The sequence below is a fragment of the Punica granatum genome, chromosome 2, assembly GCF_007655135.1.
Source record: "Punica granatum isolate Tunisia-2019 chromosome 2, ASM765513v2, whole genome shotgun sequence".
NCBI lineage: Eukaryota > Viridiplantae > Streptophyta > Magnoliopsida > Myrtales > Lythraceae > Punica > Punica granatum.
Window position 1 is genome coordinate 42,971,326 of NC_045128.1, and position 21,765 is coordinate 42,993,090.

General features: G+C 41.1%; 4 protein-coding genes and 1 long non-coding RNA gene across 10 annotated transcripts; 2 read left to right on the forward strand and 3 right to left on the reverse strand.

The window, feature by feature from the left end:
• The first annotated feature begins 72 nt into the window (after positions 1-72).
• Positions 73-4,551, forward strand: LOC116196033 (putative aminoacrylate hydrolase RutD). Of its 2 annotated transcripts, XM_031525541.1 has the most exons (10): positions 75-910; positions 1,322-1,404; positions 1,542-1,642; positions 2,226-2,321; positions 2,572-2,625; positions 2,936-3,084; positions 3,465-3,582; positions 3,731-3,818; positions 3,939-4,165; positions 4,277-4,551. In XM_031525541.1, exons 1-9 carry the CDS (start codon positions 612-614, stop codon positions 4,133-4,135), a joined length of 1,185 nt encoding a protein of 394 aa, XP_031381401.1. In that variant the 5' UTR covers positions 75-611; the 3' UTR covers positions 4,136-4,165; positions 4,277-4,551. The 2 variants fall into 2 exon arrangements, with proteins under 2 accessions (XP_031381402.1, XP_031381401.1); XM_031525542.1 differs by having other exon boundaries at positions 73-910; positions 3,939-4,533.
• Positions 4,552-5,646: 1,095 nt separating this feature from the next.
• Positions 5,647-9,160, reverse strand: LOC116196034 (protein ABIL2-like). 5 transcript variants are annotated; one of them, XM_031525546.1, is made up of 10 exons: positions 8,891-9,160; positions 8,069-8,237; positions 7,858-7,940; positions 7,627-7,777; positions 7,101-7,200; positions 6,909-7,001; positions 6,750-6,789; positions 6,570-6,655; positions 6,283-6,434; positions 5,647-6,098 (listed from the first exon to the last, which is right to left on the reverse strand). In XM_031525546.1, the coding sequence occupies exons 2-10, from the start codon at positions 8,168-8,170 to the stop codon at positions 5,928-5,930; spliced, it is 978 nt and encodes a 325-aa protein (XP_031381406.1). In that variant the 5' UTR covers positions 8,171-8,237; positions 8,891-9,160; the 3' UTR covers positions 5,647-5,927. The 5 variants fall into 5 exon arrangements, with proteins under 5 accessions (XP_031381406.1, XP_031381403.1, XP_031381408.1 ...); XM_031525543.1 differs by having other exon boundaries at positions 8,069-8,202; positions 8,891-9,158; XM_031525548.1 differs by having other exon boundaries at positions 6,283-6,428; positions 8,069-8,202; positions 8,891-9,151.
• On the forward strand, positions 8,957-9,529 carry LOC116196035. The gene is made up of 2 exons (XR_004154747.1): positions 8,957-9,096; positions 9,128-9,529. It is a non-coding gene; the product is annotated as an uncharacterized LOC116196035 (long non-coding RNA).
• Positions 9,530-11,561: 2,032 nt separating this feature from the next.
• Positions 11,562-14,315, reverse strand: LOC116194186 (uncharacterized protein At4g00950). Its single transcript, XM_031522939.1, has 3 exons — positions 13,814-14,315; positions 12,306-12,708; positions 11,562-12,118 (listed from the first exon to the last, which is right to left on the reverse strand). The coding sequence occupies exons 1-3, from the start codon at positions 14,095-14,097 to the stop codon at positions 12,014-12,016; spliced, it is 792 nt and encodes a 263-aa protein (XP_031378799.1). The 5' UTR covers positions 14,098-14,315; the 3' UTR covers positions 11,562-12,013.
• A 5,652-nt stretch (positions 14,316-19,967) lies between these two features.
• On the reverse strand, positions 19,968-21,530 carry LOC116197453 (phytolongin Phyl2.2-like). Its single transcript, XM_031527605.1, has one exon. It carries the CDS (start codon positions 21,098-21,100, stop codon positions 20,315-20,317), a length of 786 nt encoding a protein of 261 aa, XP_031383465.1. The 5' UTR covers positions 21,101-21,530; the 3' UTR covers positions 19,968-20,314.
• Between the last annotated feature and the right edge of the window lie 235 nt (positions 21,531-21,765).

A 21,765-nucleotide genomic window follows, 5' to 3' on the forward strand; every position in this document is an offset into this window, starting at 1 on the left:
TGACTGCTATAGCTGCTGGGATTCGATAGGAGATCGAGTCAAGTCAACACGACACGATATTTGAACCTGCTTCGACTTGAAAGTATAGATGCGAACATTACATGGTTTCCGAGCGGACTAACTCGACGACGGGATACATCTAAAGTTCAATCAAAACATCAAATTTCCCAATAATGTCTCAATGGGAAGGTGATTCCCGGGAATGGATTTTCCCGCGGTTTCGAGTTTCTTCCTCCTCCTCCTTTCCCGGGAGATTGAAAGGTTTGACTTTTCCACTTCCGTCAGCCTCTGCGGGAGATACTAACATACGCCCGGCGCACCACCCATATGGCTGTAATGTGGGCTTTGCTTCGACTCCTTCTATGAAGCACACGTGCTCCGGGTGCATACGGAAATATCACAGCCAGCCTTTTGTCACCAACCGATAATTCTCTACCGCGGCTTCACCTTCTTGGCCTTCATCTGTCCGTCCCCTTCGTCTCTCTCCTGATTTTCCAACACACAGGACGCGTCCTTCCCCTGTCTGTCTGCTCTCTCTCTCTCTCTCATTCTCGAATCTGAGAAGAACAAATCAAGTTACACGAGGAGTCATCTGCAATTGGCTTACGGCGATGCCGTTCTGCGAGGCGAGCGACAATGGTGGCGTCAAGCTCTTCTACCGGACATACGGCGGCGGCCCCGTCAAGGTCCTCCTCATCATCGGATTAGCTGGGACCCACGATTCATGGGGCCCTCAGATCAGGGGGCTGACGGGCACGGAAACCCCCAACGACGACGAGTTCAGCGCAGCTGGTCCGAGCTCCGGTGGGGTCGCCGAGAGTGAGGGAGCTTGCGGTGGAATCGAGGTCTGCGCGTTCGACAACCGGGGAATGGGCCAGAGCTCCGTACCCGCCAAAAAATCCTCCTATACGTGAGTTCCCGGTTGAATCGTCAAAAGATTGTAACTTTAGTTTCTATCGCTCAAGTTTATCTAATCAATGTTTATTCTGTCGAAGAAATAATTAAAAGCAACAGTGAATTGTTTGGTAATAATTGAAGAAGAACACCCTTTTAATTCCTTCCCTTCATTTGGTCATTTTTTTTTTTCATAATAAGCTTGTTTAGCTGTGAATATAACGAGCCGTTCGTCATTCGGAGATTAATCGGATTCTGGGACATGAAAAGAGAAAGCAAAGGTGTTCATTTGAGCAGAGTCGGTGCTAGCTTGTCTGTTATCGCTAGCATAATTTGTTGGAGTACATGGTTTTGTTGTACTTTTGCATTGAATCCTTAGTGAATTATTCAACCCTTGACCCTGAGAATTATGGGTGGTGTGATACAGGACAAGAATCATGGCAAAAGACGCCATTGCTTTAATCGATCACTTGGGATGGAAAGCAGCCCATGTCTTTGGTCATTCTATGGGTGAGTCTCCATCACTGGCTTCATGTAGACATCCTGGATTTCACCATCGGGAACCCAGTTATTACCCACAGATACTGTGCATTTAGGACTCTTTTCGCTGCCATTCTAATGTATTGGACTTGTTGCCTGTGAAACAGGAGCTATGATTGCTTGTAAATTGGCAGCAATGGTGCCCCAGAGAGTTTTATCATTGGCTTTGCTTAATGTGACTGGTGGAGGTTTTGAGTGTTTTCCCAAGGTATTGTACTCTTTGCTCTTCTATACAGTACTTCGTTTAGTGTATATATGCACTGGAATGACCAACCGTCATGTGGTACTACTGTTCGAGCGATTGACCTTCTTTGTTATCAATTATCCAGTATATACACCCCTGCGGTTCATGTTTACTGACAGAAGGGTCTGCTTTTCTCTATTTGCTGGTCAATTGAAATGAGGGAATTTTCTTGTCAAGGGGAGACATTGGCTGGACTTTGAGGTCGATGCTAGTCACAATTTTTCTCTAGTGACTGGGTATTTTGAGCTTGAATGGATCTTGTGGAGCTAATATATGTTATAAAATCATCAGCAACCTTCATTTCCCAATGAGAATGATCAGTTTATCTATCACGCGTCTTCTGAACTTGAATGGATCTTGTGGAGCTAATATATGTTATAGAATTTTCTTTCACATAAAATCTAGCTTTCATCAGCAACCTTTATTTCCCAATGAGAATGATCAGTTTATCTATCATGTGTCACTTGAGACAGATAGGAAATCTCTTCCTCGTGTTGCAGTTGCTTATATATATGTGAAGCTGATAAAATGCATTCCACTCTTGTAGCTTGACAAGAAAACCATATCCGTTGCAGTTCGCTTCTTGAGAGCTAAAACTCCTGAACAGAGGGCAGCTGTCGACTTGGACACCCATTACTCGGAGGTCTCTCTCCCTGTCCCTCTCAAATCACACAAATCTTTGATTCACGACCGACCAACTCAAAGGAAATGGTTCATGCCCTTACCTTTGATCATTTGGAGCCTTCCAATTGCATTAGTCATTGAATAGCGAATCTGTAACACTTTAAATGTTGTTATGCTTTATGAATTGTATTGGCTGCTTCATGAGTGCGAGCAGATAGGGTCACTGCACAATATGTTTTCATTAATCTTCTTATTGTTTGCTTCTGCAGGAATATTTGGATGAATATCTAGGAACTGACACCAGGAGGGCAATCTTGTACCAAGTAAGGAACACCGAACACGACTAAACACAGTACTTGTATACGAAACTCCAAAATGAAGTAATTCACACAGTCCCTGTCACCTTCATATAATCAATCATGCACAGTAGGCAGCTCCGACTCTTTGTGGGAGACTGAGTAATGTCAGAATTAACCCCTTTCTATTTTTTTTGGATAAGTGTGTCTATTTCATGTCCATTCTGGGCAAAACCAACATATAGAAATTTTCAAGAGCCTGTTTACAACATAAAAAGAACCAAAAGCCTGAGGTTACCATCAGTTATAAGCGAAAGATTATGGCTTTGTTTTGCAGCAATACGTGAAAGCCATATCATCAACAGGAATGCAGTCACACCACGGCTTCGAGGGTCAAATCAATGCCTGTTGGACCCATAAAATGACACGAGCAGAGATAGAAGTGATCCGATCCGCTGGGTTTCTTGTGTCCGTCATTCACGGGAGGTATATAACCATACATAAAATAAATAAATAAAAATAAATAAATAAAGAACCTCTGAGAAAATGAAGTATGTACATGTAACATTGCAAGTAATTATGTACTTGTAAGACTACGAGTGAAGTTTTATCTTGTGGTAATCATTAGTTTTGTTTGAATGGAAAAATAATAATAATAATAATAATAATTGCATGCAAAATGAGAGTGAACCTGAAGTGTGAGAGGTGCCACTTATTAGTGAGTTCCAGAGGTTATGAAGGTGGAAATTTGGCATCGAAGATTTAAGATTGTATAGTTTTTTAATGCTCAACTTCTCTAGTTACAGCTGGTCAAGATATGAACATATACTTAATTCTGCCAATTTATTTGATTTTTGGTTTGACAGGCATGACATAATTGCTCAAATATATTATGCAAGACGACTGGCAAGGAAGTTGTACCCTGCTGCAAGAATGGTAGACCTTCACGGAGGGCATCTAGTGAGTCACGAAAGAACTGAAGAGGTAACCTTTTCTTTCTAGTCACTGAGTGATGTTGTTAAGAAGGAAAAGTCACATGTTTGGGCTACGGCCCCCTTAATTCACCAAAAAAGAAAAAAAAATCATGTGTGCAGTAAGTCGAGTGCATTGGTTTCATCGAACATACTTTCAGGTCAATCAGGCTCTTCTTGAGTTGATCAGAGCTTCGGAAATGAAGATCAGTCCTCAGGATTGGACTAATTTGCCCGAGAAGAGCTCAGGCAAGTGTCTGCTAATTGAGAATGAATATTGACACCTTTATATTGATCTACATTTCTTTGGATTGATGTTTTTAGACAACTCAACTAATCTAATGTCTGAGGCCTCTTGGACTTTCTCAGGGTGGATAAGCACGGCATTGTTAGTAAGAAGAACAAGGACGGAGGGAGGAAGAAGTGTCTCAGTTCTGTACGAGGTAGCGGATAGGTTACGTGTTTTCATGTTATACCTTTTCGGTTTATTCTTGTTGGCGCTTGAGTATGGAAGAAAGGGGATAAGGAGCCTAAAACCAGTAAAGGTGGGGTCTTGCCTAACATAGCCAAGGCTTAGTGAACCCTTCTTTTTATCGGTAAGCCTCGTGCTCAGTTAAACCCGATGTTCCTGGATCTAAGGTTCTCATATAATTTGTACTTTCTTTATCCCAGCACATGGCTTAGCAACATGTCATTAAACTCTGCAGGGCTTCCTGATTCTGGTAAAAAAAAAGTACATACCCTGTAAATGTACGGACAACTTCACGGGACTGAGGCGACTGGTATTTGGCTAAAAGTCGAGACTCATCTACTAAGAAGCACTCATAACGTGGAGAATCAAGATATAAATAAGTTTATATTATACTGTCAAATTGTACTGATCGGATACGTTCTTCCTATGTGGTCTTCAGTTCAGATAAATGGAGAACTTTCAGCTGAATAAAACAAAGAGAAATTCATATAATTTTTTTTCGTGTATGTATATACCTATGGCTCAAAGAATTATGGTATGGCCAGAACTGAAGACATATTTTAGGCCTTTGTCAAGGCCAGCTTGAAGTCTAAAGAAGTTTCACGTGTTGTAGGTTTAACAATTTTCTCCCAGGGCGGAACTTTGAGACCAACAGCTCGTATACATAATAAGCTAACAGAACAATGAACGAACGCGAAGGAATGATACTTTTGTATCTCACAAGAAAAGATTTTACCAGACCATCTTTGTGAGGTTAGTGCCTCAGGCCACCCTCGTCGCTGGATCGAGGGGCCTGGCCCTGCTAAATAATGGAGGTCCCATCCTCCAGTGATGGAACCTAAGTTTTGTACAGAGCGTCGACCGTTAAACCAACCTTGTATGTCTAGTCTTTTTCTTTATCTCGTCTCAACAAGAATGCGAGCTTTGTCCGGTTAACAAAGAGAAGTATATGAGCAGAATTTCAGCTTACGAGGAAAAGTTCTCTAAATATAAAACCATCACCTGATCAAAGAGCAACTTTTAGGTCCACAAAATCAACTAGCAATCCTAATTATCAGATTCTCACTATGCAACATATGCCCTCTTAACAACTTGCAACTGAGAAAGAGAGAGAGAGAGAGACTTGCCTGGGCTGGGATCAGGATCAGGAGAGAATTAGAGGATGTGAAGAGCTCCTGCAGTTGCAGGCTAAGTTAGAGAGAAAGAGAGAGAAGGGGGGGAAGACTTGAAAATGGCAGAGGTGGAAAGAGGGGAGGGGGAATATAAAGAAGGAATCTTTGGAGGGAAAAGAGGATCATTTGAGGCATCATTCCTTTGAGCTCCAACTCAACTGAACCCCTCCAATGGAATATACTTTTATTATATTCCTACCCCCCCCCCCCCCGGTTCCTCAGCATTACATGCACAGACAAACACACACATACTAAAAATAATGATAATAACATTGGCAACTTTGACAAACAAGTCGAAGAGTTACCTTATCTCTACGTAATTCCTTCTCAATGACCGACTGACAGCGTCATGCTGTTATCAACTAAGACATATAAGCTCTTCTTGACACCTTGGTATGCATGTATTATATCTCATGCTACACTTACCATTATATGCATCAAATGGCTAGATATACTTTCATCAGATTGAATATAATCAAATGTACTGATCGGAGACGATACAGAGAGATTTAGCCGACATAACGGCTTACACGTATAAGAGACGCTCGAAAGAACATGGAAGAAATATATTGCATGACCTACAAACCGCTTACACGTATAAGAGACTCGAGTGGAAAAGGGGGAAAAAAAAAAAACACTAACTTGATGTAGTATTTGCTCATCCCTAAGCTGTTCTGCCGCTTTTTCCTCTTCATTTTATTTTTTCGTGTTTCCTCAGTATTCATCCAAGTACGTGTATAGCGTTTCATCCTTCTTCGACTTGCGACGGCTAAGTAATGCCTTGAGGAGACGTTTACTTTTGCTCGGGTACTGCTCGACATCTTTCCCATTATCCCTTTCAGCAGGCAATCGCATTGAAGCAGATTTTCTGGGCTCTGATGGGTACTGTTACAATACAAGCAAAACAATTATGCATAAATCAAGGTGTAAGAAAAGAAAAGAGACACAGAGAAACCTCTTTAATATCAACCAGGGTTCTAAAATTTCAGCAAAAGGTCAGATGACATGCTGCTTGACCAAAAAAACTCAATTCTAACAGAATGCATGAGAGGAAGTTCTCGGAACTTACACGTCGTCCAGCCAGAGAGAGATTCGGAGTGGTTGGCCTACTCGTGTTTGGTGTAGTGGGCCGACTTGAATTGGGAGTCACTGATCTATTTGTAACAGACCCAGAACGCAAGAGAGGGAATCGATGAGGCGAAGCTGTTCTTTTATCTGAATCTTGACAATGAATATTAGAAACAGAAGAAGAATATACTAAATATCCATCCTCCAAAGGAAAAAGTGCGTGAAATAAAGCTTGTAAGCGTGAAACAGAACTTATCTAAGGGGCATAAATTGAACTTTTGGACTGACCTAATTCTTTCTTAGGCATGGTGGAAGTGAACGAAAAGGTTGCAGATTTCTGGGGCCGAACAGAAGGTGCAGGTGAACGCCCTTTACTGCATAGAAAGAGTATCACATGAATAATCATGGTTTGGATTATCATAGCAGGCTTAACAAGTCAATGACAGATTAAAAAAAACTGATATTCACCTCACAGGGGGTGGAGTTTCCTTAATCGTAGCTCTTACGGCTTTACAAAAGACAACCAAAAACAAATATAGTTCACATACATTAACAAAATTTCACCAACTTATGAAACATAAGAACAAACCACAAACAATACATTTTTTTTTATGAAAAAAAAATTACCATTTCTAAATTGATGCCAGTCATCCCCGTCATCCAGGAAACTACCTTGGTACTTCAACTTAGTGCCATCCGAACCACGCATTGTCTCTCCAACTGAACATATGTAGGTAATAGGAATTAGAAGGCTGGAAAATACTGAGAAACAGTAACTGTTTGTTAGAAGAATTAAGAACATTGCGAGTGTGTATTTGCCTGGCAAAATGTAACGCTTGTGGAACTTGGGGGTGTTGATAACAAGTGACTGTTGGGAACGACCCTCATGATCTATATACTGCAGGCACGTACGAAGTCTCTACAGAGCAAGCCCATATTAAGGTAATAATGTTAGGATCCAGATGCAAAAGGCATAGCCTGAATTACAAATATTCCTCCCACAAGTTGGAAAATATAAGGTTGTTGATCTATTCACTGAAGTGGACTCACTTTCACACTTCGCTAATCTCCATCTAGTTTGTATGCTAGGGGACAAAATCAAATCAAATCACTTTGGAACTTTCCAAATCTCTTACCTATTTAGTATGCCAAGGGACAAAAGGATTTTAAATTAAACTACTGCTGGTTATCATGAAGTTACAAATGATTTGACTAGGCTGCTCCTAAGATTTGATGGAAGGAATCTACAATATATGAACTGCTACGAGATAATCAGCTTTGAACTCTCTTCTGTAGCACAAAATTAACAACACATTATGAGGAGAATACTTTTTGCTAATTGTACCTGCTCAATGCAAGATACACGAAGCTCTGTCCCAGAAACTTCATCAACCTTTTCATCAAGGAGATCATTGACTTTGTAAGTCACAGATCCCAAATGATCCACAGTATTCACAAGAGCTTTCACCGCATAATCTTTTAATGTTTCGACCACTCTGCAAACAACCTAGATTATTAGAGACAGCAAGAAATAGCAAGAACCACGCAGCTGGAAAACTCAAAGTCTCAGACTCACATCTGTTTCTGGTCGTCATTAGTAAATGATAATTCGAAATATTCAGCTGCCGAGTATAACTGGGCCCGCAGGTTCTTCAAATCCTGAAATTAAGGCTAGAGTATAACTCAATAGATTACATTCAAGATTCCCTCGATGACTGGAGATCCTCTATTGATTTAATACAAGTCAGAGGAAAGAACTTCTAACGTTGAAATGAAAGCAAGACTACCTTGAGGCTATCAGAGAACATCAAACTCTGCTGCATAGAGACCTCGTCATAGTTTGATGCTTCACGAGAGATCGGAAACGAAGATGCAGTCATCGTACCCATAAGGGCACAAATTGCCCTCCTAATTCTTCAAGCTGCAATGAGTTAACACATAGCGCCCGCTTAAAACCTGGCCTAGCAATTCAACATGAAAAATGACTTCCACAGGACAGACCTTGGATCAATACTATAACAGTGTTAACCCCAAGTGACATAAACAAAAGCAGTCAGAGATTAGTGTGCAGACATAGAAAGACTGAAAGGGTGTCTGAGTTTACATGTTCTTCCATCATATTTAGGCAGGGGCACACTAAAGGAAGCCATCAGCAGAGGAAAGAAAAAGGAGGAAAATGGTCAAGAGGCAGACATGACTTTGCAGTTGCCAGAGTTCTATTAGGAGGAGCGCAACCACCAGAAAGCAAAAGATAAGTGAAGTGCAAAGCAAATATAATAAATAAATAAATAAATAAATAAAGAAAGAAAGAAAGAAAGAAAGAAAGAAAGAGAGGGACAGAGACTGACATAAAAATAAGACAAAAGCCCCATCCTGTCTGAATGAAAGCTTCGCCATTACTCTTCTCAGCTCGAGCTCGATATCTAACGTAAAGTAACTGAACGCAGAGCCTCGGAAGCATAAAAAGGGCTCGGAATTTCCAATATACCGCCCCGAACCGGGCAGCAATCCAAGAGGGGAGAAGAAAGTGAACGCAAATTGGAGGGCAAAATTCACCATTCGATACAAATCGCCGACTAAACTATAACCCACTTGGGGGAGACACTAACCTGTTGCTGTTACTGCTGAAATTCGCTCCACTACTCGCCACTGGAACCGGAAGAGCTCAGGCGAGTGAGAAGTGGGCCGAAGATGAAGCAAACGGAGCTTCTTGAGAGTGGGATATTATAAGCCTCAAGAACACGACGGCTTGGCGGGTATCTTATGGACTATAAGAGTAGAGGGCCAATGGTGGGTGAGCAGAGAGCGAGGAGAGGTCAAAGAAGGGGAAAGAGAGCAAGAAAAAGAAGAGGAAGAAGAAGAATGAAATCAGTGGAGGGGAGCACGTCGGCCGGTATTGGGGAAGGAAATTTCCGATTTTTAAGGAAAATAAATAATAATCATACATATATATATATATATATATATATATAAAGATGTTAAAAAAGTAAATAAAGGAAATTGTTTGTTGGAGAAGGGGAAAAGGGAGGAAAAGTCGACTCTTTTTCGGAAGCAAAGAAAGAACCAGACAGTGGATTGGAAGCCCCGGCGGCCTCCACTGTTTGGCTCTCCATCTCACACTGTTTCGATCATTGATGAGGATTATTGATTGCTTCGGTTTCGTCGGCTCCCACTCCCCCTGGTTTCCCCAAGTTAATATTAATAATAATAATTGATGCGAAAAAAAAAAAAAAAAGTTCGAGTCGGAATCATCTCCCCATCCCGAAGGATATTCGGGTCCTCCTTCCATTCCGATCACCGCCTGTGACCTGCAAGAAGAAGGGCTCTCGGCTGGCCCTCTTTGACGCTCAAGTTAGAGGTGCATTTTGAAGAGTATTCAAGAGAGATTTTCTTAATCACAATAAATGAACAGTTAACTTTACTTGCACTCGAGTATAGGTTCGGTATTTATAGAGAGATGTTGGAGATTATACCCGAGCTATTCTAGGCCTATTCGATCGTTATTTGGGCTTGGACCCATTAAATTGGGTCAAGTCCATTCGTCTGCGACCGTCAAGTCTCGCTCGTAGAAGGGTGAGGGAGTTTATCGTTCAAAGTTGGCAAGCCTCCCGTGCTTGGGGGTGGCTGGGCGAGCCTTCTCGTGCCTTGGGGGGGGGGGGGGGGGGGGGGGGGGGGGGGGGGGGGGAGAGGGGGGTAGGGGTTGGCAGTGCTTGGCGAGACTCTCATGGACGGGGGCCTCAATGACCATGGCAAGAATCTTGAATCGGGGGATATTAGTGATACTTCATGGGTCTACTTGGAGACTACCGACGTCTATTGGATCGCAAGGGGCTCGATGGGCCTGTACGGGTCTGTCGGGTTTGGTTCAGTATTACTCGTCTACCAATAATAATAATCTCCTCAAAATTAGACCATAGTACTTTTAAATTGAGACACTTGTGAATGAAAAGACGGAACTAGAAATGAATGAAATACCAATACAGCCAAAGCAATACTTTGTAGGCTATTCCATTCCATCCTCTTTCCATCCCACCGTATCATTGAGTATGACCTTATCGCATCGTTTTTATTCCAACAGAAGGTCATGTATAGATTCGGACTAGGTAGCATATGAGTCGGATGCATCAACCTTAGTTTCGAATGAAAACTTTCATTACGTATTAATGGGCGGATAATCATGAAAATAGAAACATTTATTTTAGAATTGCATTCCTCCAATGATATTCAAAGAATGTTCCCGCAATAATATTTAATTCAATGCGAATCATAATGACGAGATATACCAAGTTATTAACTTCCTGATCTTTTTTTTTTTGTCCAATTCGTACAGGATATGCGTACTACATATCATGCCATTTGAGGTCAGGACTGTGGCATTGAATTTCCTTTCCTTCTTTTTTTTTTTTTTTTAAATTTTAATTGTCATTCATAACCTTTGTTCACTTTACGGAAGGCGTGATTGAATCAGATAATATATCTTGTAATTAATTTATCCGATTAAATTTGATTGATTTTGTGATGAATGAATATCAGTGCCGTGATTGGTGGCTACGTGGCGGGCCCCACGACAAAAGGGTGGACCGGAATGATTGTTCATTCCCCACATTTCACTTCTTTTCGTGATTTATGCCGACAATTTTGTCCCTCGTAAAGCAGAGTCCATCGGCACTTTAGGTAGAAGAGAGACTGCAATAATGCAGTCTTTTCCTTTCCTTTCCTTTCCCACTGGCTCGCCGAAGAAAGCGGGCCTGGTCATGGGCCTGGGCCTGGGCCTGGTTCTGTCAAATTCAATCTCAATAAGGCCACGTGACCTAAAAGCCTACACATATGATTGGCCCAAGACCCCGAGCTTTATATGCCCATACGATGCGGTAGAATGACATACGAGTTATTATTATTAGATGGATCGGAGAACCGATCTCAGTTTTCTGACCATAAGACTTTTGGATGGAACAGTCGGGTAGACTAATTGAATGAAAGCCCGAAGACTATTAGATTGACCGGAACTGATCCGATATTAAATTGTGTGGACATGATTCGAATTGCGGTCGCTTTCTTTTTTTTTTTCCCCATTTTCTTATAAAATGAATAACTTGAATTGGAAATTGTGCCCCTGAACTTTTTTTTTTTCTTCTTTTTTCGGTGTGCATTCTAATATTCGAAAATTCAAACGGTCTCGACTAATTTAATTCGAGTCAAATTGACTCATTAAGGGAAAAAGTCTTTCCATAGTTGATTTTTGCCGTTCGCAAAAATTTGAACCTGAAATTTTAAATATTATTTAAGGAGAATAAATACCGAATCATTTAAAACAAAGACTACTTTAGTTGTGGCTCTAAATTTTCCACCAAGGTCAGTCACATCTGCAAACAAATTTCCTCAAATGCACGCGGAACTTTTGACTAATTAACTCCCAATTATTTGGTAGCTACCTCATATAATTGGTGAGGAAAAGTCAAAACCAATCCGCTTGAGCCGACATAGGACACTGTGGAGGATAAGTAATTAATTAAACAGTTTTAACACTAACCCTTCCCCCTTGAGCTGTATGTACAAGGGAACAGGTTGACCAAGTAAACGAGTACTGGTGTTGACTGCAGACATATAGAAGTCAGCAGATCCAACGGTTGGATTTGCCCCTTCTCTTTAGTATTTGAAATTAGAGATGATGATGATGTGATGTGATTTGATGATACATCAAGCAGGGCCAGGCCGGGGAAGGCTATATGTACTTAACCTGGCCTCTCCTGATCATGATCATGAACATCACCAACAGTACTCTTCCTCTGCCTCCGTCTCCATGGGACCACCTGCTTAATGCTCTCATAAATGCTTGCCTGCAGTTGCCATCCATTTCATCGATGGGATTGATTAGTCAATAAACTATACGATTAAGCTGGAGAAAACTAAAGACTCAGCTAATTAACTGTCACGCAATAAGAGTCCGTCATCAGTTTCGACGTTCATGTGAATCACGTATGTAACAGATACGATGATCGTGTGTTCACGATAGGTTGTACTCACCCACAAGTGTGACTTGCCATGTGAGAGGCTCAACAAACTGCCTCTCCTCTTCACCCTTGTTATTTTCGCCTTCGGCTCGGCGCCGGCAGTGCCACCGAAGAAGCCGTCACTGGCTTCTTCGAGAATGGAGAATGGATCATCGTTTGCTTCTTCGGCACCACCAGCTCCACTCTTTTCCTTGATGAGAGGGGCCCACCGGGTGGAACTGAAGAGCAAGACCTTGTCCTTGACTTCAGATGATTTCTTGCTAACCCCGTCGGGGCTCCTGAACGACCCTCCAATCCGGAACGACCATGTGTTGGACAGCGAGCGGCCCACGTAGGGTCCGTCAAGGACAGTCGTCGGGGAAGGCATGTTCGTGACTTTCGCCTCATTCAGCAGCCTCGGAGGCAGCTCCAAGCACCTGCTTATGTCATGTGTTGCAGATCATGATATTATTATAAACAGAGACGGTTCCAAAATAAAAAGGGTAATAGTATTTTGGAAAATGCTGTTAATTTATTTGAAAGCATAAAAAACCAGAGCAATGATAGCTAAGACTTGTCATGAATGCAAGTAGCCATGAAACTCGGAACACTTTTGGCAGAACCAAAAAGACATTCATGTAACTCATGACACACCCTAATTGTTTGTCTAGATTGCGGGTTATGAATGGTTATGGAGCCCCTCCATGACTATTCACATTAGAGGAATTCAGCCTTATATGGACAATAATTGAGACAGAAAACATCCTCTCTACATAATATAGATCCATGACTATTCACACTACTGGAATTCAGCCTTATAAGGACAGCAATTAAGACGGAAAACTCTATCTATAGAGTCCATCTCAACGAATCCGTCTCAAAAACTCCACCACCTATACAAATGGTGCAATGCACCTCCGTCTATTTAATTGTGTGAGTTTTGCACTCGCGGAAACTCAAATTAAGTTTTTCACATTGGTGCGCATGCGTATTACCACATAGGCTACTCTCATTTATTGTTACCTTTTAATATTTCATTATATTTATTATTATATATTTACAAATTTTCATTTTAAAACTAATACTTACTTTTCTATTACTTATTTGTTAAATACCTATACTCTTATTGTAGTTTGTACATTTATTCCTAATACTATTAATCTTTTGTATGTAATTTATTTATTATTTTATCTATGAAAATTTTAATGCACAATCAATATTCACCTCTATTATTTTAGTACTTTTTGAAACTTTTATATTGACTTTCTTTATAATTTATATTCATATACCGAGCTATTTATAATCTCATTTGCACTCAATATCAAAAATAATATGAGCAATTAATAACTTATTTGATGCATTTAATATGAGAGTGATCAAATTATTTGATTTTCGAAGTGTGAAACCTAGAGGACTTTTGGGTTTTATCGAAGGTGAAAATAGTAGAGATTTGAGATACCGCAATCCAAATTGGCTATAAGACAATAGGTTGAACTGACGCTCATGGCAAGGGTCATTAGCATGTATATGTCTATCTAGTACCTGGCGCTAGTGGGCTTGGAGTCTCTGGTGCAGGAGGGGCGGGGCCTCCCAGGAGCCTCCTCCCACTGGAAGGGGACGGAGACCGTCGTGTTGAGCGGGGGCGTCACCATCCCCGGCGGCTCAGGGGGCTTCCTGGGGAGTGAGAACAGGGAAAGCTTCGGAGTAGTGGCATCTTCTTTCCCGGCCTGATCTTGCTGAAGATGATCATCCGACAACGGCCCCATCTCCTTCCGCTTTCCCTCATCTGCTTCCAGCACAATGCTGATGTGGGAGTCTAGCTTCATGATGATTTGATAAGGATAGCTCCCTTGTGTACAGTATATATATATTGGAGAAGAAATCGATGAAGACTATATATTTAATATTATACAGGAAGAGATCGAGAGGTGTGTGAGGAGGGGGGCGGAGTTCTTAACGCTCCAGGGCGCTTCAGATTCACAAGGAAATGCAGGGGGGCTTCCCATACTTTACTTGCCTTGGTGTGATGACTTATAAATGTGAGCTCTCTCTCCTCCCCCTTTTCTCAACCGGCCGAGTCCCTTGTCGCGGGTCCCGCCTGTGTCTCCATCCCGGAGATTCTTGCCCCGTCTCAGATGCTAAACATTTCCACACCGAATCCATCATAAAAATACGAAACATAGGACGTCCTACCATACATATAATAATTAACGTAAGACTTACTGCAATTAACTCTTGCGATCGATTTGCGGAAACCGAAAGGAAATGGAATCTGTCTTATATTCTATGGTGTCGATGCAAGAGAAGAGTCGCCTGCAGGACGTGGTTCATTTCATTTCATACAACAATTTATTTATTACAAAAGAGGGGCCACCAGAAGGAAAATATCTATGGCTTTAATTTATACCCAATCGGTTGATATAGAGATGTACCGCCCATTAACGGTCATGTAGTAAATAACTACATATGTAGGGATGTACAGTACGTAGCTGTTGAAAAGTCAGATCAGAAAGATTAATTAATAATGTCTACCAAAGGCAGAATGACCCATTCCATGTTGGTGGATGGTTGACAGACTTCAGTGGATGACTTGGTGTTCATGTTTAACTCTTTCATGCCAATTGTATGGACATTTTTGGGGTTCATCATGCACTTTTCATTTTTTCACTATAAATTTATAATTCTTATATATATATATTTATCTATTATACATATTCCGAAAGCACACAGATCTTTTATATTCGCGAGAGAAATGTGATGGAGCTTAAGCTTTATGCAAGTTACGAGCTTACTATTTGATAGTTAATTTGTCTGATGATCTATTGCCTGAAAGAACGTCCATAACAAATGCATATTGTTTGATATATTATTTCAAACAAAAGGAGAATAGAAAAGATCGAGGCATGTTCATATATATATATATAGGTATATGTATATAAATGATAAAAAATTTCTTCTCTTTGATTTAAAGGAACGGTATACATCGAATTCAATTTCCCAAGAGAGCTGTAAAGAAGATAGATGATGAAGAGAAAGCAATTGTGCATATGGCTTTTTGTGGATGAATTATGGAGGGAACTTTTGTTCAAATAAAGAATCCATCGATTCCATCGCATTGCATGCCCCCTTCTTTAATTCCTTCTAATTTCTTGATATCCATCTCAATGTGGAAGAGGAAAACTACTTTTTATGGAACAATATTGTTTGCCTTTAGTGGCGGATATCGTATGTGACAAAAACTCCAACCATGGATTTCACAAAAAAGAAGAAAGAAGATTCCTCTGTGTGCTTGTTGTGTTGGTCAAACCTGATCCCTCACTAATATAGCCTTTGATAAAGCAATCGCAAAACCTATGTCTTGTGCTAATTATTATATGGGAAAGATTAATCTAAAAAGGATAGCAATAGAAAAAGTGTTGTCGACAATTAACAAAATAATGCTTAATCGATTCACAGCTCAACTTATGCTGAAGCGGACAAATAATGATTCTCCTTAAGCATTTCATTTTGTATAAATCAATATTGACTCTTTCATGATTGAGGAACTGGGCCAGGTGCATGATTGTTTAGTACAAGTGCCATTGGGCTCGACACTATTGGGAAGAGTGGGTGATTCCCAATATATAACGTTAGCAGCTAGAGACGACGTTTCACGAACTCTCATTTCGGCGTTGAGAAAGCACAACAATTATATATCCTCGAGTTACATGCATAATTAAGCTCAGAGTTAATGATATTTTATCTACCAATATATATATAATTTCACACTTAATTTAGTGTGAACTTTAAAAAAAAAAATTTCGTCGGTTTAATTTGAAATTTCAATGTTGAAAAAGAAGGAAAGGCCACGGCTTCCTTCAGTGCCTTATGCTTTTTGCTATGGTGGGCAACGAAGGCCAAAAAGGAAAATACAGAAATCGACATATAGGATGTCTCTTCCTTAGTTCCTTTCCCTTCTCTTTCCCTTCATTTCTTTTTTTCCCTTTTTTTCTTTTGTATCTTTCATTGATCCGATTACAATTTCAAACTAAAAACGTGAAAATTCAGGTATATCATATGATTAGGGGAAAAGAAGGAAAAAAAAAATATATTATCATCTTTTTTTCTTTACCCTTCTTCTCCTAAATATTAAGATGTAATTGGTATTCTATCTCAGTACGGTTTGGGAAAGAAGAATAGAGAAATGACATATCTTTTAGCTTTGTTAAATTGAGCAGCAATTCCAGGAAGAGTATTAATTCTGCAATATTCTTATCTTAGGTGAGATTTCGGCTTAAGTTTCCGCGTCCCAGAAGAAGGAAAAAAGATTCATTCAAATTAGCGGGCAGTAACACATCGAAGCTATGATTGATCGGTAAAAGAAAAGTCAATTGATTGAAAGGCAACTAGAGAACCCCTATTCCTGGTACGAGACCCAGTTGCAACTATCTGCATCCTTAGAAATATACGCGCGAATCAGCAGAAATAATGTTACAACATGAACAGCAGGTACTTATTAGCCACTGAAAATGATACAGAAGTTCTGGGATCTCGGTTTTCAGACCTCCACGAGGCTCGAGTGACCTGCAACAAGGGAAAGAATGGGAGGAAATTTCAATTTCCCTCTCCGATGCTTAAACGAGAGAATGTACAGGAAAACAGAGAGAACGAAACATAGGATTTAGGGGTACCTGATCCGTATTTATAGAAGTATCGATATATCTGTATTGGGATATCGTAATCTGTTTAGTATATTTGATAACAAATAACAAGTAGATGTATTTACCATATATAACATTAAAGATAGGAGATAAGATATATACACTAGTAGAATATTCAAGAGACAATATCAAAGATATTGGGAGATATATGAGAGATAATTATGGAATAGATATATTCACAATATATTGTTATCGGTTCGGTGTATCAAGATTGGCCCGTGATGGTAAGTCGAGCTGGATGGGTCGGGCCAATTTTCTGGTCTCTAATAATAAGTACTTATAGAGACACTGAAAATGGTGTACATATATATATATTTATATTTATATGGCACGCGCTCTATATTACTTCTCCCATGTTTTTCACTTCAATTGCGTTAAATTTCTTTAACCAAACGAGAGCTGAGGATGCCCCTATCCCGACATGCCTCGTCTTTTTTAGTTCTCATTGCTACGCCGATAACATGTTGCTCGAAATGCTATCGTGATCGGACTCAAAAGACTGCATATATAGATCAACTCAAGCCCTTAAAGAGAACATATTCGAATGATGTCGCTGTCTTGATAAGCAGGAGCACAAAACTCTTTCATGCATGGCCATGGTCCTAACCGATCCAGAAGCCATCCCATCGAACACCCTCTGTGTTTATCACGATAATTTCCACTTGGAAAATGAGAAGAGAAACCATGCATATATATATATATATATATATATATATATAGACTCATCATATGTACGTGACCTACAGGAAGTGGTGCATGCAAGTTTATCAATATTAATAACCTACCAGGGGGATCGTACGACTGATTCGAGAGCTCTCTTCGAGGAGTGGTACACAGCACAAGAAATTGACATCCAACCAAACCAATTCTACTGACTACAACTGCATGCTGTCGACAAAACAAGACAAAACCAAAAAAAATGAAAAGAAAAGGAGAAATTAAGCATGAAAGGAACAACAGTGTTAATCATAAATAAATAGATACAGACAATTAAGCAGTAGTATATATCAAGGAAAATAAAAGTATACATATTTTAAACAACAGTGTTAATCATAAATAAATAGATACAGACAATTAAGCAGTAGTATATATCAAGGAAAAAAAAAGTACACATATTTTTTTTGTCTTTGCCAGGCTAAATTTGATAAGAGATTATCGTGCCCCGTGTTCAATCGGCTGAACTCGACTCTCCAACGAATCCAGCAGTGGCGATCGATCGATAATTGAGGATGGAGTAAGTTCCATTATGATTCACGTACTGCATAATATGCGTAGGTTCTACTCTTACTCCAAAAGAAAGCACCGATGAAGCAACAGAGTTAATCATAAATAAATAAACAGATACAGACAATTAAGCAGAAGTAGTATGTAAGTTTCGGTTCCTGTCAAGAAAAAAAGAAAGTATATATATTTCGTCTTTGCCAAGCTGAATTTGTTAAGAGATTATAGCGCACCGTGTTCGATCAGAGCTTGACTCCAACGAACCCAGCAGTGGTGATTAGAGCTAAAGAGAGAGCCAAAAAATGATCTTTCGTGTATAATCTTGCATAATCTCGAATGTTATCAGTTCCTGTATGTAGACCAAATAATACAATGCAAGCAAAAGTTCCTAGATTCATGGAGACATAGAGCATCATATAAGCTATCATGCTCGCGTATCCACCAATAATTGAGGATGGATCAAGTTCCACTCTGATTTACTGCATAATATGCGTAGGTTCTGCTCTGACTCCAAGCTTATGTCCTCGTCATTCCTGAATAATATGGATGTGTTGGGGGGGGGGGGGGGGGGGGGGCCTCCATGAGATGAGCAGATCCTTCAAAGGCTGGAAAGAGCAGCCCGTCAAATTTGTAAAGCCCAATCTGTTTACTTGCAACCGACCCCAATATAACATATAAAACCCCCTTTTAACTGGCCGGCCCGCCCAAGGCGCAAGGTTACAGAGTTAAGGCAGGATATGTCTCAGTGGGTCAGATCTGAATCCATACCAAGACGAGGTAGGCTCTGGTTCCATTACCGTTACTTTCACAGGGTTTAATTTTGATCTCAAAGCCGATACTTCTACAGCCGGATTTTCCATATTCTTGGTATCGGGCGACCTATTTACGTCGAGCGAAAGTTTGCTCGATCTCACCACAAACATATACATCTCTTTCCAAGCAATCACTCCTGAATGGTCCCTTCTTTGTTTGGACTGTGTTATTTAGAGTGGACAGACAGGTTTCAGTTGCCCATATTTTGGCTAAGCGGGCCCCCACCCCATCCTTCTTTGTTTTTCTTTTCTGGGTACTTTTCCACTTGCCTGCTTCCCGGAGCTTCTGTTGAATGGCGGGTTTGGTGGACTCGACTCAAGTTCCAAAACAGTCGGATTAAAAAAGAAGAATTGCAGCATAACCAAGACTTCGAGACGGAAGAATTCAAGAGCCCACCACAGGCTCATGTGCGTCGGCCAGGCAACCTCGTGGTTCTAGCAACAACAAGAAGATGCAAAAATTCTCGCCGAGGGGTTGGATTTGTTTATTCCGTGATCTTCGGTATGCATGAGATTCAGAAAGTTCTGTCAAAAACTAGGTGCCCTCAACAAATGGCTTCGTCTGGTAGCTACCACTGAAGTCAATAATCGGAGAATCAAATTACTCTATCGAGAATTAGAGATGCCGACTCTTAAAGCCGCGAAGAAACATAAAATGGTCTCTCTAAACGGGGGAACTTGCTAATCCACGCTGAAAAAAAAGAAGAAGAACAAACATGATCTGTAGACAAGAGTTCAAGGTGGAGGGCTTTGCTTGCCTCAGTTATCGTTCGTACCACAACACCAGACCAGATGACATCATCAAAAGCTTCCCATAACAGCAGAAAGTGCCAAATGAAAACATTCATCAGAAGCTACATATGGAAATAGAACCAAGAATCTGGCAGGCATGAGTTCAGCAAGTAACATAATTAACAGATTATTATGCAAGCGCAACTGATCCACCGGCAAAACATTTCGATCAAAAGATAAGATTGAACGGACAGAGAGAATCAGAGAGCATTGAATTGACTGCAAGATTCATATTAAAGGTTGTACAAATGTTCAACACCTCACACTAAACATGGCTGTGAAGAACTCTATACCAAAAGTTATAATACAAGTTCGCCCCGGGACCGATCTGTACAGCAAGATAGTCGCTGTTAAGAGCAGAAACCTGAACACGAACGCCATCATCAACATCTGCGCACACTCGATATTTACCGATGCCATTTCCCCGTTTTAATCTTCACCTTGAAATCATCGACGAGATATCTGGAAATATAAGGTACCATCAGCATCAAGATCCTGGATTTGGATAATTTGCTTCTTCAACCATCGATGCATCGAAATCCCCTGCAAACCCACAACCAAACGCCAAACAGGATGGCGCATACGAACAAGTCAAGCAACAAAACCACCCAGACTTGCTTCTTCCAGACTTGCTTCGCCTTCTGCCGATCGCTGACCGAATAGGAATTGTTCTTTGGTACCAAACCATTCATCTCATCGCAGACATCGACCTTGTTCTCCAAGTTAATTTCTTTACCGATGATCCCGTCGCTACCACCTCCGTTAATGGCCTCCCCATTGAACCTCTTCTTCTTCTTAAGCCTTTTCCCGGGGCTCCCCATCACTTGAGCCGTGAAGTTCCTACCCCCTTTGGGTGGTTCCAACCCAGGAGGTTTCTTCCCATCGCTCCTCGGCGAGCTCACCGACTCCAAATCCGAGCCCGATGGTATCAGCTCGCGAAGGACCGCATCGAACTTGGCTTGCAAGCTGGGGCCCGGGCTCAGATTACTGGAACTCTTGACCGAACCGTTCTTGATGAGCTCGAGAAACCCGCCCTTCAACTCGGACAAGAGGTGGAGGCGCTCTGACTTGCTCAGGGCGTCGTCGAATATGCCGAAGTAGACGAGAGGGTCGTCGATAAGGAAGGTGTAGCTTCTCCGGCGACAGGTCTGGGAGAACATGGAGTGGTGCCGCGGGGTGAGCTGGATGCATTTTAGGGCCAACTGCGGGAGATCGGGCTGGTCCCGATTGTATTCGGCGAGTATGGTGGCTCCCCTGGCAATGCAGGCGTAAAAGACAAGGTCAGGGTTAGATATCCGCGCCATTGTTCTGATCGGGAATCAAGAACCGTCGGCGAATCAGGATCATGGGTTTTCCTTTAGTCCCAACGAAAGAAGAAAAAAAAACGGAAGATTTGCGGTGGACGGATTCAATTTGATGATAAGGGAGGAGGAAGAATCAATGGATTTCTCTCTCTAAAACCATTTATGGGTCTATCCCTACGACTAAAACTAAAACCTTCACCTCCGTCCTGCCTGTGCGCGTGCGTCTCTCTCTCTATCTCTGAATCTGTTTATCGTTTTCAGGGGATAGAGGAAGAGAGAGACAGGTAGAGAGCTGGATGATCCGATGGGCGAACAGAAAGCAAGATGATCGGAATGGGAACACCTACAGCCGCCGCCATGAAAGTGCCCTCAGACTTCGGATTTATTACGGAGATGCCCCTGGATCACGAGCAACATACCTGGCGTGACTAATCAATCATGACCAAAATTAGAACCTCCCCAAATCTGATCTGATCTGATCTGATATTTTAAAAGTTCGCTGTCGGCCGGATCTTTGGATAATTTTGCCCCCCACAAACCACATAATGCACGAGGTTATCATCCCCAACCGTGTTTAATTATAATTTCACTCAATTTTCAGTTTTTAAAATCAATTGCGTTTAAAATCTTAAAATCAAATCTTAAAATCAAACGAGATATTAACC

What these genes read in the sequence shown, in the direction of transcription:
- LOC116196033 (XM_031525542.1), top strand. Translation starts at nt 612, where the DNA reads ATGCCGTTCTGCGAGGCGAGCGACAATGGTGGCGTCAAGCTCTTCTAC. An exon ending in TGTCTTTGGTCATTCTATGG is followed by an intron (nt 1,405 to 1,541) that starts GTGAGTCTCCAT and finishes CCTGTGAAACAG; the next exon opens with GAGCTATGATTGCTTGTAAA. An exon ending in TTTGCCCGAGAAGAGCTCAG is followed by an intron (nt 3,819 to 3,938) that starts GCAAGTGTCTGC and finishes GGACTTTCTCAG; the next exon opens with GGTGGATAAGCACGGCATTG.
- LOC116196034 (XM_031525546.1), bottom strand. Translation starts at nt 8,170, where the DNA reads ATGGGTACGATGACTGCATCTTCGTTTCCGATCTCTCGTGAAGCATCA. An exon ending in TGTTCTCTGATAGCCTCAAG is followed by an intron (nt 7,941 to 8,068) that starts GTAGTCTTGCTT and finishes CCTTAATTTCAG; the next exon opens with GATTTGAAGAACCTGCGGGC. An exon ending in GTGTATCTTGCATTGAGCAG is followed by an intron (nt 7,201 to 7,626) that starts GTACAATTAGCA and finishes CTTGCTCTGTAG; the next exon opens with AGACTTCGTACGTGCCTGCA.
- LOC116194186 (XM_031522939.1), bottom strand. Translation starts at nt 14,097, where the DNA reads ATGAAGCTAGACTCCCACATCAGCATTGTGCTGGAAGCAGATGAGGGA. An exon ending in TCCAAGCCCACTAGCGCCAG is followed by an intron (nt 12,709 to 13,813) that starts GTACTAGATAGA and finishes TGACATAAGCAG; the next exon opens with GTGCTTGGAGCTGCCTCCGA. An exon ending in ATGGCAAGTCACACTTGTGG is followed by an intron (nt 12,119 to 12,305) that starts GTGAGTACAACC and finishes TGGCAACTGCAG; the next exon opens with GCAAGCATTTATGAGAGCAT.
- LOC116197453 (XM_031527605.1), bottom strand. Translation starts at nt 21,100, where the DNA reads ATGGCGCGGATATCTAACCCTGACCTTGTCTTTTACGCCTGCATTGCC.